Source organism: Bradysia coprophila, unplaced genomic scaffold (assembly GCF_014529535.1).
Source record: "Bradysia coprophila strain Holo2 unplaced genomic scaffold, BU_Bcop_v1 contig_235, whole genome shotgun sequence".
Classification (NCBI taxonomy): Eukaryota; Metazoa; Arthropoda; class Insecta; order Diptera; family Sciaridae; genus Bradysia; species Bradysia coprophila.
In genome coordinates this window covers 934,668-952,867 of record NW_023503496.1, presented here as the reverse complement: position 1 = coordinate 952,867, position 18,200 = coordinate 934,668, and the positions used below count along the sequence as shown (strand labels likewise).

At 38.5% G+C, this 18,200-nt stretch overlaps 2 protein-coding genes across 2 annotated transcripts; one reads left to right on the top strand and one right to left on the bottom strand.

Annotated features, from left to right (window-relative positions):
- Positions 1–1,450: 1,450 nt before the first annotated feature.
- LOC119077297 (myosin light chain kinase, smooth muscle-like) lies at positions 1,451–12,843 on the top strand. The gene is made up of 9 exons (XM_037184459.1): positions 1,451–2,020; positions 6,956–7,049; positions 8,235–8,378; positions 11,075–11,134; positions 11,212–11,362; positions 11,837–12,027; positions 12,181–12,220; positions 12,285–12,397; positions 12,587–12,843. The coding sequence occupies exons 1-9, from the start codon at positions 1,987–1,989 to the stop codon at positions 12,771–12,773; spliced, it is 1,014 nt and encodes a 337-aa protein (XP_037040354.1). The 5' UTR covers positions 1,451–1,986; the 3' UTR covers positions 12,774–12,843.
- A 385-nt stretch (positions 12,844–13,228) lies between these two features.
- Positions 13,229–15,432, bottom strand: LOC119077294 (putative peroxisomal-coenzyme A synthetase). Its single transcript, XM_037184457.1, has 3 exons — positions 14,471–15,432; positions 14,174–14,410; positions 13,229–14,116 (listed from the first exon to the last, which is right to left on the bottom strand). The coding sequence occupies exons 1-3, from the start codon at positions 15,027–15,029 to the stop codon at positions 13,338–13,340; spliced, it is 1,575 nt and encodes a 524-aa protein (XP_037040352.1). The 5' UTR covers positions 15,030–15,432; the 3' UTR covers positions 13,229–13,337.
- Between the last annotated feature and the right edge of the window lie 2,768 nt (positions 15,433–18,200).

Here is an 18,200-nt window from a genome sequence, read left to right as displayed (position 1 = left end):
TTTTATGCCAAATACTGCGCAAGATTTGTATTTTCGGTCCGAAACAAAACATAATTTTAATTAAACTGTTGAGCTATCAACAAAATTTGCTGTAGAAACACCAAAATGCCGAAAAGCGGGGGGGTCCAGGGGGCGGCAGCTTGCTCACAAAACATTTGGCTATCGTCAACACAACACAACACTCAATGCGTACTTTCAATCGAGTGAACATGTGTTTTCGAGACATATGAGGACCGAAAGTAAAATGATGACAGTGACATTTACTTTCGGCCCGCAAATACGCAAGCCCACGGGGCGAAAGTAAAATGATGACAGTGACATTTACTTTCGGCCCAAGGCCTGAATTTTTTACTTTCGGTCACCATTTGAGGACCGAAAATACAAACTTTCGCAGTATTTGGCATAAAATAGTCATTTGTGTACCTGTTTTGGACGATTGATTTTAGGCAATTTCGCGGATTGTAGGCCGAACGAAGTGAGGTCTACAAGCGAAAGTGCCTTAAATCAACCGTCCCAAACAGGTGCACATGTGAGTTTTCATGCAGAGGGCCGGAAACCCGAGAAAATTTGAAAAATTGCCCTCATTTTCGGCCCCGAAGCATGAAAAAGAACTTGAATGAAGCTTTAGGATGACAACTCATTAATGAAAAATGAAGTGGAAATGGAAAGGGGAAAAAAGTTTTTCATAACTAGGACCAGAAAAGTGCACTTTTTCTCCGTTCAATATGAAAAATACATTTCGTATCTAGGACTAAAAGTCTTTTTTAGCGTATTAGATTTCAGAACTCGCCTTCGGCTCTTCCTCACACGCTAAAAAAGACTTTTAGTCCTAGATACGAAATGTGCTATTTTCACAACACATGCAGGCGAGAAAATAGTCATTTTTCCTCTCCTCTGTAACTTCGGAAGTCTTTGTTCTGACAATGGGAAAAGTGGGTTGGCCTGTAGAGGCGCCACATTTTTTTCATAGTACTTCATTCTATGCGACTTATTTTCATGTGAACCAACTTCACATTTGTCATTACAGAACAAATGTCACCATATGAAGTTGGTTCACATGAAAATAAGCACAGTGACAGCAGTAATTTTATGACAGAATGTACTAAAATATGGGAAAACTCTATTACATTTCTTCTTAGTTTCTAAACATCATTCTCCTATAGTCGTGTTTACTTCTTAAAAGACTACGTTTTCATTCTACTCTGATAAATCGTGGTTCGCAAAGCCACAAACGTCAACCTATCACACATGGCTTATTCATCTGTTATCGATAACGTCGACAAAAATAATGACAAGCTCTGCGTAATACGGTCCTTTATATAGTAAAATGCATGTTAAAAATTATTGAAGTACAAGATTTGAAGTCAACCGATCTAAAATAGTTTGATCTATGGAAGTAATAGACCCGATAATAATACTGATTAGATGTTTGCCGTCTGTAACACGTTCTTGAATGCACAGTATAGCCCTCTCTGTATACTCCTCGTACGGGGCTAAAAATAATCAAAATTTCATTTTATTTGCAAACAATTTTGTGCTTCGTGCACCAGCAGAGAGCTGAATTCGTCACAATTATATGATGAGCTAATGTTATACAGTTTGTATACACAAATGAATGAACATTTTCATAATAAACTCGAGCGCCAATCGAAATATAATTTTAATTTTCATTTGTTTTGGCGCACCAGCAAAAGGAAAATCGAGCGAGAACAAAAAAGAATCGACTCCGATCAAGCAGACAGACACAGTTTGGTTGTAAAACTCGGATCGGAAGCGTCGATTTTCTATATATTCCCGAAAGAAAAATTGTTGCTCCGAAAATAATTTCATTTTTTTTTTAAATTGGCGTTCTCTTACACGCGTCGGTGTTCGTTTTGGAATTAAATTTTACGATAGAAACAAAGTGTCTGGACTGGTCGCAGGTTTCAAAAAGAAAATATTCAAATTACGCTAATTTGAACAAATTGATCAGCTGAAAGATTGATCATGATTTATGTGGATGAGAGTGATCCCGTCGGAGGTGCGTGTCTGTGTGTATGTGTTGTGTTAAATACCATTTATAATATCTAACTCATACACGATTTCTCAATTTTTCTGCCTGGTGCGAAATCATTTTAATGTACGAAAATGTGAAAAAAAACTTTTTTTTAATTAAATGCAAAGGAAATGTGTGTTTATGTTCTGATGCCAAAAGATATTTCATTGAGACCGTGAAAATTTTGTCGAGAGCAAAAAATATTTTCTTTTATGTTCTGTCGTAAAATTAAATAATTTTTCCGAAGGCAAGTTACGCGCGCTAACCATCCAATATTACAAATGAATGTTTTTGCGACCGAAAAATTGCTTCTTTTGTCAGGAAAATTTAGACAGAAAAATTTGCTACAGCTGTTTTCCAGCTGATCTGATCCGATCATATAAACAAAACTACTTGTACGTCTTTATATGGTTTCAGCACCAACACGCTCGTGTGTGTAACTATTCTACCTATATAAAGACAGGAATGAACAGTACTTTTGTTTGTATAAATGGACCAGCTGGATAACAGCTGAATACAAACGAAACATTGAGAATATCACGGCAGAGTAAAATAAACCAGGCAGGAGTGGTTCATTTTTGAAACGTCAGATGAGGGACCTAATGGACCTAAAAGAATGTATTATTCACCAGTCAGCATTTGAACAATTTTATAAATTTTTGGCATTAATACACGGTATGAAAATGAACTCAAATGACCACTGCACTGACATAAACAGCATTCTGCCTGGTTTGTTTTACTCTGCCGTGAGAATATTTTTCGATAAAATTTTTCACTGTCACTACTGACCAAGTAGTTACCAAGTAGTTACCAAGTAGTTACCAAGTAGTTACCAAGTAGTTACCAGGTAGTTACCAAGTAGTTACCAAGTAGTTACCAAGTAGTTACCAAGTAGTTACCAAGTAGTTACCAAGTAGTTACCAAGTAGTTACCAAGTAGTTACCAAGTAGTTACCAAGTAGTTACCAAGTAGTTACCAAGTAGTTACCAAGTAGTTAGGACAGGTATGGTCTCTTCATACAAACTGGAGGACATAGCGATGTCCTCCGCTACATACAAAGTTTGACATTCGACCATACCTTGTGTTGACGTTCATTGCTCCTGACGCTTAACGAAATTGAAGCAATGAAAATTTTGATCGAAACAGATTATCAATGCTTCGTCAGTTTTCAGTATAGATCCTCTTCAAGGACGTTTAAAATGCCATCCACATTTAAAAAAACAAACTTATAAAAATGAATGAATGAACGAAACATTTAACGAAACTAAAGTGAGGTTAGGTTCGGAAGTACAGCATCTTGAAGATCTATAACGTTTCTGCCATCAAAATAATTCTTACGTGAAATGTAAGTGGGCTTAAATCTTAAAAGGAACAAATTCTTGGAAGGCATAATTCTTCTGAAGTAAAGACTACAAACAGCTGGTACTCAGCGACACACAAGCTCTGTAGTGAGTTTATACTACCTATTAGTCTGGAAGGTTGTAACACCCAAAATAGCGATAGGTCCATAATCTTGACTTAACATTACAAAACCGTTCATGAACTTTGTCGAAAGGAGAGGAGATGGTTCAATAATGTTGACGGATATAGTCGATCCCAACAAAAATCTCTTCGAGAAAAGTGTGACGCAGTCTTTGAAGTACAATTTCTAAAATGAATGATATCGCTAGGGTTGACGCTTTCAGCTTCGTTACGCAAAAATTAAATTTTACACCCAATTAGTTCAAACAAGCTGGCTTAGGTTTTCTCATCATCTGCCAAATAATTTTTACCAAAAAAAAATTTGACTGGAAACAACCAAAATCTTACCAAAAAAATCTGCGTTGCATGTGGCAGATGTTCAGGAACAGACCAGCAAGAAAATTTATCTGCCGCATGCAACGCAGATTTTTTTGGTAAGATTTTGGTTGTTTCCAGTCAAATTTTTTTTGGTAAAAATTATTTGGCAGATGATGAGAAAACCTAAGCCAGCTTGTTTGAACTAAAATTGGGTGTAAAATTTAATTTTTGCGTAACGAAGCTGAAAGCGTCAACTCTAGCGATATCATTCATTTTAGAAATTGTACTTCAAAGACTGCGTCACACTTTTCTCGAAGAGATTTTTGTTGGGATATCAATCGTTTTAGAAGTGCATTTTAGAACGAAATTCGAAAATTTGACGAAATTCGAAAATTTGACGAAAATCGAAAATTTCACGAAAATCGAAAATTTCACGAAAATCGAAAATTTGACGAAATTCGAAAATTTGACGAAATGCGAAAATTTGACGAAATTCGAAAATTTGACGAAGAAAGTAATTCTCTATCTGCCACCATTCAAGAAATATCTCCAAAACCCCAATTGACCCACCCATTTCCAACTTTCGACATTTTTCGCAAATGCCCTTCTTTTCTACTCGTAAAACTCTGAGACTTTGCCGAAGAAAGTAACTCTCTATCTGCCACCATTCAAGAAATACCTCTAAAAACATAATTGACCCACCCATTTCCAACTTTCGACATTTTTCACATATGCCAATGTGTTCTACTCGTAAAACTCTGAGACTTTGCCGAAGAAAGTAAATCTCTATCTCTCATAAGCCAAAAAATATTAGTCCTTTCATCCTACGCTCGAGTAGCTCAAAATTTGGTCACTCTGACCACTCTAGCTCAACCAAATCTGCACCAATTTTTCTAATTACTTTTTTGTTCGATTCGTGTGGCGAATACCTTTCATTTGATGGGTCACACGCCCCTGCAGGTTTCAATACAGCTGAGCTACAGCTGAAAACGCGTTCCCGACCCTCGAAAACCACACTCGTATTTGAAGCGAGAATATGATAGAATATGTTTTGTGGTGATACAGTCCAAAGGGTAGAAACTGAAATGTTCGGCTATATATAGTTGCCGCGTCTCAAAAAAAATTTCTTCGTTCTTTTTTTGGAAGTTAGACTGCGTCAAGTCCTTAGCTATCGCTCCGGACATGATTATTAGACATTGGATGAAGGAACCCTAAAACTGGGAAAAAAGCGAAAGCCTTTTACGAACGCCAAAGCCCTATCAAAACTGTAGGCTCTTTCAACTATCTCAACTAGCAGCAGATTTAAAATTGGACTACAATGTTTCCATACACTCCTGTTGGCTAGTTCTCAAGTTTATGGCTAAAACAATAGAACATTCAAAATTCTAATTTCTTGATAATGCTAGCGCTAGCAGGGCTTTACTAGAGTAGGAAAAGCTGACATATTCCTTTTTTCGTCGACTACAGTCAGAGGCAGTGAAATTTCAGCATGAATTCGCTTCAGCTGTTTTTCAGCATTCAATCAAAACTGTTTATACTGAAGCAACTGCACGCACGCATGTAAAACCGTATAAACGCAGATTTAAACAGTGTTGATTGAATGAATCAGCTGAAAAACAGCTGTAGCAAATTCATGCTGAAATTTCACTGCCCTTGACTGTAAGAAAATGGTTCAACGACCTACTACAAGGAAATAATTTTGCCGATCAAAACGAATAATTTTACTATCTGCAACATGCATGCCCACTGCCCAGTAATAAATTTTGCATTTTTTTGGCCAAGTTTTCATTCAATTTGAGGACGTCGATATGCACGGTTCAATTTCGTGGCGATGATGAATGTTTATATACCTCACAAAATTTTCGCTTTAAAATAAAATGTAAATCGCAGTACGGTGTTGTTTCCTGACCCAGAGCTACATATAAGTGTCCGTTTCGAAGAAGAACAAAAGTTATTTTTAGCATGTGAATGAACCTACCGAATTGATTAATGATCTTGAACTTTTTTTTTATTTTTATTTCTTCTCTCGGTTGTTTACAATACTTTAATATGTGATGTGTAAAAGCGTTGTAAACAATTTACACCGAAAATACATATGTGTGTGGATGAACGTACCTGTTGTATACACAAAAAAACCATCAGCGACGACGATTTGTAAACAAATAATTTGAAAAATGTTTTGTTAGTAACACGTTGCAAGTATCTCTAGGTTAGGGTGGACGAACTTCTTTTTCGTTTATTGACAACATGTAAATGTCTATATGCAGAGAGTGGACGTGTCCAATTGGTGAATTGTAAGAAAAATGAAATTTTATTTAGCTAACTTCCTTACAAAAGTAGTCTGACGATGTCAATAGACGTTTTTCGATACTTCAGAAAATCAGGCTGTCATATGGATTAGGAAGATGCTAAATTTATGAAATTTCATTTTTTCTTAAAATTCGCTAATTGAGCAGATTCCCTTTTTGTATTCAGATATTCATAGATGGTGGTTGTTGTACTTACGGTGCTAACATCCAAATATTTCCGTTCGACTTATTCGATTAATAGATTTAAGCACTGCTCCCAGCATTAAGACTCGTATTTCAGACGTCAAAATTTCGTTTAAATGTTGACACATGAATGCGTCTAGTCTTGCAGTTTTAACTCACACTAAGAAAGCATGCGTAATGTATTAAGTTAGTCGCTCCAAATACCTTTCATAAAACTATTGCTGTCTCACTTGAACTTATGGCAATTCAAAGTGACTGGGTTAACGGAGAGGCTGTTATCATTTCCTCCGCCTCCGAACTTAATCTACATGTTAACGGGTGTAGCACCAAAGAGCTGTGCCTAGGCTAGCAGTACCGTTAATTCAAAGTTTCATCGCTACAACCATCCAAACAAACTAAGTAGTAGATTCGATAACTGACAAGACCTAACCATATGATTGCCTCCGTGCAGTGCAGAGCCTTTCATTTCTTGCATTTAGCGAAGTGAAGGCCGTTTGAACACAGCATGTCGGTCTGAAAATGCGCCTATATTTCTGCAGTTCAGTTTAACGGCTTCCGCTTCAATTTGATGGCAAACACTGTTACATTGCCTAGCGTTCATCTCGATTGATTTAAAAAACTTATTTTGTTTTTCTTTTTTGTCTCGTAGAAATTGAAGCAAGCTTTCCATATAAAGAGGTCACTATTCGGCATGGCGAAGATCCACGAGCTTATTACGACATATCAGCTGAAGAATTGGGACGGTAAGGTCGATTTTTGTTTGATTTTTTTTTACAGGAAACGTCAGCGAAATTTAGACATGAATTTGTTTCGGTTCCACTACCACGTCTGTAACTACAAAGACGCCTAAAACTTCTTGTTTGTGGTTTGTATGAGTGGACCAGCTGAAAAAACATCTGATGTCTAAATTTCATTAATGTCCTCTGTATATGTCAGTAAAAATTAGGAAAATTGGATGAAATTTACTCGAGTTTTACACTGACAAAAAAGTTTTCAGATTATTACCTGACAGATAATCTTTCCCCAGGTAATGTTATTTCTCATGCAAAAACAGCATTACCTGTCACAGGTAATGTGATTTTTGTATGAAAAATTACATTACCTGAGAACAGAACTGTCAACTTTTTTCTCAGTGTATGCAAAATACATTTAGGGCTGAGTGCCTTTCACTTCCAGGGCCCGATTTTAATAAACTTTTTTTTCTGGGTCGGTATCGACAATTCCTATTTTTTCCGTTTCATTTACATTTCCATCGTTTATTTTGCCGTAAATATTCTTAAAACACTTAGGCGGCCCTAACTCACGAAGGGCCGACCCGAATATGCCCATCTTCGAACTTAGCCTCACTATTTCAACTACCTTTCAGGGAAAAATATTTTTTTTGAAATCGGATTTGATTTACTCAAGATATCGACGTGACGGACAGACACAATTTTTATTGCGGATTCGTCATCTATGAACATAGGCAAACACTTTGACATTACCGGCTCTGCTTGGAATTCCATCAATTACACACGGCACCGTAATCCTATAAGCCCCTTTGTACTTCGTACGGGGCTAAAAACTCTTCAATAATGTGGAAATACGTTTACTCTATGATTCATGGAACCGTACTATGCCGTGCTGCATTATCGATAAGCCATTAAACTTTGTGTGTGAAACATCAAAGAATGGGATTCCCCCAATGTATTTGAAATTTCGTGAATGAGTTTGACGGTTAATTTTGTCACCTAGCCAAGGCTGGTGGACATGTTGTAACTTTAAAGCTTTTAAAATCTCACGCTTCGAATTTTCACCCAATCGTAATTTTCCAATGAACTAAATTGTCTCTGCACAATAACCTTCCTCCAAGACAATAAAAAAAATATTTTTTTTTTGCTTCGCCGTAAGCCACGCTCTTTTATTACAAATGAATTTTTACGTTTCAGCGGAACATATGGCACCGTATACTTATGCAAAGACAAATCAACCTCGTTACAATTAGCAGCAAAATTCGTATCATGTCCACATAAATCTGATCGAGTAAATATGGAGCGTGAAATAGATATCATGAGCGGATTGCATCATCATTTGTAAATATTTAGATTTTCGCTTGTTGGTTTTTCTATCGCGCTAAGATCGTTAACAAAATTTTCCGATGAAAAATTTTCGTTTTCTTTTGTTGTTTTTCGATTGTGGCTAATAATTGCGTCCGGTGTGTAACAATTTCGGATACTGAGTACGATAGAGTTGACTACAATGTGTTACGCAAAATAATGGATTCACTAATCGTATCTCAGCTTTCGAGAGCGTTGACCTTCTTCACTTGATTTCAATGGAGTATTAAGTATAGTTTTCACTTAAAAAAAGCACTCCGTTTAGCCTCTGTTTACATGACAGTTGTAAAATAGAACAAAGGAACTGTCACGTAAACGGAGTAAACGAGCCATCAGAACAGTCAGAGCGTTTGCTGCGACTGAGCCCCGTACAAACCCGTATATCTATTGCGTACGTGACCCTAGTGCGTCTGTCACCCTACTTTGACCGTAAGCCTATGCGCCGGTTAAAGTAGTTAAAGTAAAATTATTATGTAATGTGTACATCTTAGAAATTGCGCATAGCGCAATTACGAAGCCCCGTACGACGTTCCTTTCAAATAAAACAAAACTTTCAAATAGCCCTAAAATTTTAATTTATTGAGTATAAATACACATAGGCCTAGTATCGGCCTCAGTCCGAGGATCCAAATTTATTTTTTTTTCAACTACATTCTATTCGGCCTTTGATTACCTTCCAAATGAAACAAAAATTACGAAAAACGGATGAAATTTGCTCGAGTTATATGTAAAATACACATAGGGCCCTAGTAACGGCCTTAGTCCAAGGACCCAATTTTTTTTTTTTCAACAACATTCTATTCGGTGTTCGATTATCTTTCAAATGAAACAAAAATTACGAAAAACGGATGAAATTTACTCGAGTTGTATGTAAAATACACATAGGGCCCTAGTAGCGGCCTTAGTCCGAGGACCCAAATTTAATTTTTTTTCAACAACATTCTATTCGGCATTCGATTACCTTCCAAATGAAACAAAAATTACGAAAAACGAATGAAATTTACTCGAGTTATATGTGAAATACACATAGGGCCCTAGTAGTGGCCTTAGTCCAAGGACCCAAATTTAATTTTTTTTCAACAACTTTCTATTCGGCGTTCGATTACTTCCAAATGACACAAAAATTACGAAAAACGAATGAAATTTACTCGAGTTCTATGTAAAATACACATAGGGCCCTAGTAGTGGCCTTAGTCCAAGGACCCAAATTTAATTTTTTTTCAACAACTTTCTATTCGGCGTTCGATTACCTTCCAAATGACACAAAAATTACGAAAAACGAATGAAATTTACTCGAGTTGTATGTAAAATACACATAGGGCCCTAGTAGCGGCCTTAGTCCGAGGACCCAAATTTAATTTTTTTTTTCAACAACATTCTATTCGGCCTTTGATTACCTTCCAAATGAAACAAAAATTACGAAAAACGGATGAAATTTGCTCGAGTTATATGTAAAATACACATAGGGCCCTAGTAGCGGCCTTAGTCCAAGGACCGAATTTTTTTTTTTTCAACAACATTCTATTCGGTGTTCGATTATCTTTCAAATGAAACAAAAATTACGAAAAACATATGAAATTTACTCGAGTTATATGTAAAATACACATAGGGCCCTAGTAGCTTTTCACTTCTAAGGCCCTAACTCACGGTCCACTCACCCGATTTAAAAAAACTTTTTTTTCCTGGATTGGTATTGACAATACCTATCATTTGCCGTGTCATTTACATTTCCATCGTTTATTTTGCCATAAATATCACCAAAAGACCTTAAATCACTTAGGTGGCCCTAACTCACGAAGGGCCGACCCGAATATGCCCATCTTCGAACTTAGCCTCACTATTTTGACTATCTTTCAGGGAAAAAAAAAATTTTTGAAATCGGATTTGATTTACTCAAGATATCGACGTGACGGACAGACGGACAGACGGACAGACGGACAGACGGACAGACGGACAGACGGACAGACGGACAGACGGCCCAAATTTTTATTGCGGATTCGTCATCTATGAACATAGGCAAACACTTTGCCCTTACCGTCTGCTTCGAATTCCATCAATTACACACGGCATCGTAATCCTATAAGCCCCTTCGTACTTCGTACGGGGCTAAAAATTGAAATAAATTCAATTTCCACTCCGTTTGCGTGACAGTTCTTTTGTTCTATTTTACAACTGCCATGTAGACGGAGGCTAAACGGAGTGCTCTTTTTAAGTGGAAACTATACTTATAATTACCTGCTGACGCTAAAAAATCTCGAAGCTTTTGAAAGCTCTCCAAAGCTATACGGTACAAATTGAAACATATTTTAAACCTAACTTGACAGTACATCGGGCTGTTTACCCATCTATTCATTTTTGGCGTGTAATTATTGCTCTAAAACTGTCAGCTGCAACGTGTTTAACTCTATCGTGCTATAACGGTCACGTTATACACTTCCGTATTACGTCAAAATCGCTTGGATCAAAATGTTGCTTTCAACTTTGAAGAGCTTTCGCCAGCTTTCAGAGTTACAATAACAAAATTCAATTTGCCACTGTCACTCGAGAGACAAGCTTAATGCTCGCTAGATCCTTTTTTAAAGCGAACAATAATTTGAATAACGTACTGAGCAGGAGTATATCAGTATCTACGCACTGGTCGTAAAGTTCTAAATTCTTTCTATTCGAAACAGAATCATTCAACTGTACGATGCTTTCGATGATGGTAAAGTAATCACATGCATATTAGAGCTGTAAGTTAATTTCAAATCTTTGCGCCTTCTCACCAATTCAAACTAAACCAATTTGAGCACAAAAAATGTTCTTCCAGAATTCAAGGTGGTGAATTGTTTGAACGAGTGATCGAAGAGGACTATGTGTTAACGGAAAAGGCGTGCACGGTGTTCATGAGACAAATATGCGAAGCTGTTGAATTCATTCACAGCAGACACATTTTACATTTGGACTTAAAACCGGAAAATGTAAGGAAAATCTTACCTGTAGCAGGTAACTTAGTCTCCAGATAATCTGTAATAGTTGTCAAAGCTGAAGTGCGCCATACAAAAAGATACACCTTTGTAGCAGTGAGATTACCTGGAGACAATGTTACGCGTCACAAGAGAAATTTTCAAATTTTTGTCTTTAAAATTTTGAAACAAAATCAACAGTCGCTTGAAATTCCACTTTCCACAATTAAATTCCAAAAATTCCATTTACACGTCCCACTAATTCCATACTAATGGTTTCCACAAAAAATGTGTAGAAAAATCGGCAATTTTGACCAAACAATATCTCTGCGTCTTACCTCATTACGTCCTTCATGGATGGGTCTCAAAGGATTGAAATAAAAGTCCCAACAGCCTGAAAATCTCCCTTATTTGTTGGCGACACTAGACACATTCAAAATCATTGTCGTCATTCTCGAATCACCTCCGTATACACAACATTCTTTCCAGGTTTTATGCCTTACAAAAACCGGCAACCGAATAAAAATCATTGACTTTGGAATGGCCAGACGTTACGATCCGAACAAAAAATTGCAAATTTTGTTTGGCACTCCGGAATTCGTAGCGCCCGAAATTGTTAACTTTGATACGATAGGATATTACACGGACATGTGGTCCATTGGCGTTATTTGCTATGTTCTGTAAGTGTTGTTGATCATACCTTTATGACTCACGCCCGAGAGTTGACATTTTAGCGACGTTGCTACATGCCACCTCTCGGGATTGCTGGTCTAACTCGATTTGCCATTGGTGCACAAACAATAATTTCTTCTTTGAATTTTCCACGTCCACAGACTTTCTGGACTCTCGCCGTTTATGGGCGATACAGACATGGTAACTATTTCAACTGTTCGCGGTATCAAATCGGACTTTTTTTTACGAATTCATCTCGTTTCAGGATACCATGGCAAATGTAACTGTCGGCAAATTTAGCTTCAAAGATGACGCTTTCAATGATGTGTCGGAAAATGCTAAAAATTTCATACGATCTCTGCTAGTCAAAGATGGAGTGTGAGTATTTTGGGTGCCGGGTCGATGATTTATTCACCCATATGAGCCTGCTCGGATGTCAGTCCCTCGCTAGGCAATAAACAAACGCAATAAAATAATCTTGAAACCGTGACCTTACGAAGGACTGATATGCACCCAGGCTCTCGGTGTCTATAAATGTTTCTTATAAATACCTTTCCTCCATCACAGTCAAAGGATGTCCGCATCTGATGCATTGCAGCATCCATGGCTGATACATTCAGCGTTGAATACAGAATTGTCGGTTACGAAAACCAAACTGAAACGATATGTAATTAAGAAGCGATGGGTGAAGGCTGTTAATACGATTATCGCGTTGAAACGTATGGGCGCTAAGCTCGATTTGACATTGGTGTAGCGCCGGAAACGAAAGTTGTTTCACCGCACAAATTAATTATTTAAATAAAAATGAATATGTCGCCACAGTTTGCCGATTTGTATTCATTGAAGATGAACCAGGATTTCTACAGCACAACAACATGCGAATTCACACAAAAGTGCGCCGAAATTTCAAAATGTAAAGTTACGAGAAATTTACTAACGCAGCATTTAATCACCCCCATTCACGATGTTCTCTATGGCAATGCGTTGAAATTATTCGGTTCATTTGTTCTGCGGTCTCGTTCACTTAAAATTCAAAAACTAACAGATGACGAGCCCTTGGATTTGGTCTAAGTAAATGGTACTTTCCGGAATGGAAGGCCGACCATGCATAAAAAAATAGACAGAAATTCCTTAGTAACTGTTCATAAAGCCATCCGGCCAGGCCGGACCTGCACGACGAGAGGGAAAGGATACAAAAAACATGCTTTCGTTTGTTAGGTTCAATTTGATTTAATTTTAGTCGAAAACGTTTTGAGAAACACTACACAATGTAGTCAGTCTGGCATCAGCAGCAGGCAGTCATGTCGTTTATATCATCTTACAACTTGGACTTAAGATTTGGTTCAGATTTGGCAAATATGTTCGCCATAAGTCTGCGTTGGATCTTGCCAGTTCCTCCCTTCGGTAACTGATCCGTCACATGGATTCGCTTCGGCACTTTGAATTTGGCCACCTTCGACTGCACATAATTTTGCAACTCCTTTTCCACAGCAGCCACAGACTTTGTCGGAGATTTTAGCACCACTGCCGCATGCACTTCCTGTCCGTACATTTCGGATGGGACTCCAAATGTGACCGCTTCAGATACTGACGGATGTGTTAGAAGTATGGCGTCTAACTCCAACGGTGAAATCTTTTCACCACCTCGATTGATCAGCTCCTTGATGCGACCGGTTAAGATCAGATAGCCATCTTTATCCTTTTTACCCTGATCACCAGTGCGGAAGAATCCGTCAGCAGTGAACGCTTCAGCATTAGCTTGTGGATTGTTCAAATAACCTCTGGTAACATTGCGGCCACGGACACAAACTTCACCTTCTTCAACCGGATTTCCTTTGTCGTCTAGGATCGCCACTTCTACTCCTTGACCCAAGCCCACCGTTCCCGGTTTACTTTCGCCGAATTCTGGTAGCGGATTCGATGTCATTTGATGGGATGCTTCGGTCATTGCGTACGCTTCCAGCACTGGCGCTTTGAATGTTCGTTTCAGAGCATGGAATGTGGTCGGTGCCAGACTCGACGAACATGATCTGATGAATCGAATGTATGGGATGGTCGATGGTGGTTTTTGCAGCAAGATTTGATGCATGGTGGGAACTGAAAGAGAATTTCAGGCTTTTGTCTTTGCGAATTTGCGTAAAATGTTTGTCTTACCGGCAGTGTACCAATTGCATTTCATGTCTGTGTAGTCGGACCAGAAAGTGGAAGCACTGAATCTTTGCGGAATAACCGCCGATCCTCCCGATAAAAGTGTTGCGAGGAGACCACATATCAATCCGTGGATATGAAACAAGGGCATCACGAGAAGAGTTCGGTCGTTTGGCGTCAATTTGTAGGTATTACTAACGTTCTTCATGGAGGTGGTCAGGTTCAAGTGCGACAATGGAACGCCTGCAAAACATTCGCTCATTCGTCACTCAATCACTCGAAAATGAAATTTAAAAAAAAAACCTTTTGGCCGTCCCGTTGTACCGCTGGTATGCAGCAGTAAAGCCACATCTTCAGGCTGAGGACTGAACACCACTGACTGACCACTCGACGAACCTTCAGTCTGTGCTGTGTTCATCACAATGGATTTTCCATTCCAAAATACTTCGATCACATGGATTCCGCGTCTCTGTTGCGCAGCCAGAACTGCTGCATAGTTGCTTTTGATGGATCCGGGCGGAACAATCATAACCGTGCTGTTGGCATCTTCTAAATAGAACAGGAACTCTTCTTTCGTGTAGGCCGGATTCAACGGCGACGCTACCAATCGCATCAGACCACAGGCCAAGAAACTGACCACAAACTCTAGACTGTTGGGATAGGCAATGGAAATGGAATTTCCTGGTGCCAATTGTGATCTCGGCACAATGCTGGCCAATTTGGCACAGAATTCCTGTACGACTTCATACAGCTGATTGTATGACAATGTGGTTGGTATGGGACAGGAGCGAGGAATGATAACAGCGGTCTGGTTACCGTTATCCCTATCGAAAATGGCACGTAACGTTGCGGTTGAATCCATTCCGAAAGCAGATGATAAGTAGGAAAATGAATGTCCAGAAGCGGTTTCAAGGTTACAATGGTTACGTGCAGCAGAACAAAATTCACTTGTTAATCACTCGAGGTTCAGATATCAACTACTTTGCGAAGAAGAAATTTTTTCATTTCAATAAACGCAACGCACTCACTTGTTTCCTTATCGGCACCTACATTGACCTAGTGAATTTGCTGTGTGTAATCTTTCCAATAATTCTTATCAAATACTAGGAATACGTAATTAATAATCGAACGTTCAGCCAGCATACATAATACGTCCGTTCTTCATGCATCCGTTCGATGTCTGCGAAATGTCTGAGTTGAATTTTCTATCCGGATTTGTATTTAGCAAAGGTTCGTAGAAAGTGTTCGAAACGAAAGTTTCAGACAGAGGGAACATTTCTGTGGAAGTTGGTGATGGGGCATCTCAGAAGCAGAGGTTCATGAAGGAAGTAGTTATGACAAAAGTTTGTTTAACCTTTTCCAAGCCATAGTAGCCTTCCTGGAATTTCAAAAGCATTTCCTAAGAGGAAGGAGACTAATCACTTTAAAAAATTTTAGAAGGAGAGTTCCAAAAACTTCCAACGCCTTCGGATCCAGTCTTGGTTCTAGCTTCCAAAAACTACTAACAATGTCTGCAATGTTTGAAAGAGCTCTAATGTCTAAAACTGTTCCCCTGTCCTTGATTAAGTATAGTAAGATACACAGAGGTCTCAGATACGGTCTCAGATATAGTCTTGCCATAGAATCTGGTTGGTGGAGTAACGAGAAATTCATATCCAATATCAATAAAGTCCACAGCTATCGTCCCACTGATTTATCATGAGAGCCTACGTTCCAAAAATTGGAAGAAGCTTTAAGCTTTTAACAAGCAACACAGTCACGTGACAGTCATAACCAAAATGACAAAAAACGAAATCAACGAAATGTTTCAACAGGTTCCACATACCTTTTTTGGCAGACTGCTACATTACTGTCACGTTGACTATAAATCCATCCTCCTCCTCCTGCGTCTAAAATCTGTACCGATGAACGGGACGCGAAGTACAAACGTAATTCAAGGGAAATGTTTGTCGAATAGCTGATTAACACTCCAGAAGTCAGACTCTTATCAAATCAATCGTCCAAGTACTCGAAAACCGTTGTTTACAACTTTTTCGAACGAATTATCGATCTTTTCCAAACCGTATTTAATCGAAAAATTTCCACGAATTCACCGTCACATTGTAGCATTCAATGACTAGCCAAAATTACACCAAACATTCGCATTGATCGTGTTACGCTATTTTGTTTGTCGTATGTCGTATACAATGCATTCGTTTATGTAGTGCTACCATAATCGGTAGATGAGTGTAAATATTAGGTAATTGGGCGAATACATTGTAAAGCGTGTCATTCAAAACAATTCCACCATTTTATCAGTGTAATGAATGATTAAGTCAATAAGATTTCTGTTGACATTCAAGTTGAGGTACTTATCGCATAAGCATCGACAAAGGAAATTGTAGAATGAGATGCAAGATAGCGACAAGTTTAGCATAAAGGCGACTGTTTCGTTTTTTTTGGACGATAATATCGTTTTATGGACGGTAATATCATTTTTTGGACGATAATATCGTCCCTGACTATATTGACCTGTAGAAATGTCCCGCCACCGTGTAGGGTCTAACTTTTTAGACCAGAGTGCAATTAGTTCCTGAGACACTATTTCAGGGGCGGACTAACAATTCCAGTGACCTGGGCTGTTGAGATGAAGTAGAAAGTGAATGATCGTGAGCGGAGCGAGCTACAAAATTTTTAATTTTTTTTCTGAAAAAAGATTTTATTGCTCACTTCTCAGCGCCCTGGACTCAGTCCACTTAGCCCATGGGTTAAGCCAGGCCTTACTATTTTCACCCATAGTCTTGCGACAGTTCATCGTCCCATGCACTTCATAAGCAACTTGAATCTTTCCTTCCACAAATTGACCCAAAAATTCGGTTTTTCGGCCGACGTTAACGGTGTGATAATGCATCAAATATAGTCAACACAATGAAGAATTACCGAATTACCGAATGTATGATCTGCACCAATGAAAGTCTAGAACAGGTATGGTCGATCGACAAATTCGCCTTAAACGCACTCACATTTTATGTCAAAATAATATGAAAATGAGTGCGTTTAAGTACGAAAATCAAATTTTTATGTTCTCCGGGCGGACAATAGACCATACCTGTTTTACACTTTCATTGATCTGCACTAACAAGTTAATCAGATTACCTGCGGTGGTAATACCTGTCAAACACAGCACATTTTACCTGTTACTCGAACACTTCGATCCAACGTTCATTCATACTTTCATGCATCGACACCACTTTCATGCATCGGCACCAACAACATCCGCGACCAATTCGACAAAGCAATTGGAACAGCTTTCGTGCCACGTATCCTATTAGCTCCACTATTCCAACATATAAGAATATGAGCAGACAAGCACACAAGTATCCGAACAGCCGAGAGGACCGCCAACAGCTACACAAGATTTGTGGGCTTCCAACAGTCACACATTCTCTCGAACTCGAACGTGCCGCACAGCAAATTCGTTAATATGAATCCAATTGCTCAAACCTAATGCCGAGCGGCCACATGAACAAGACAACATTCAGTTTCGTTCACAACGTTCACGCATACAACACAATATTGTTACGCAACCAAATCGTTCACTCAAAGTCAAAAATCAAAAGTCCCCGGAAATAGACGGACATTAACACAAATTTCGCAACCACACAGCTCTACACACTTTAATCACTCTACTTAATGGCAATAATCCGGAACAAGCAATTGCAAAATAAATAAAATCGATGAAAATATTGGAAAAATCGTGGAACGACAATTTTTTTCGTACTTTCAGTTTAACGCACCGCCTACCTCTTCTGTGGTTGTTTGTGTGGATCAGCTGAAAAACAACTGAAGCAAATTCATGCTGAGATTTCACTGTATCTAACAACGTATATCAAGCAACATTGATCACAGTCGACAGCTGCCACATAGAGTACTATTTTGTGTGAAATGGTTTTTTTACAGTCTTGTGTGACACAGTGTCAGGTTCAAGAAACTTATTTTAGAGTACGACTCGTGTTTGAAGTGACTGTATTTCCACTCTGCAGCAAATAGTGTA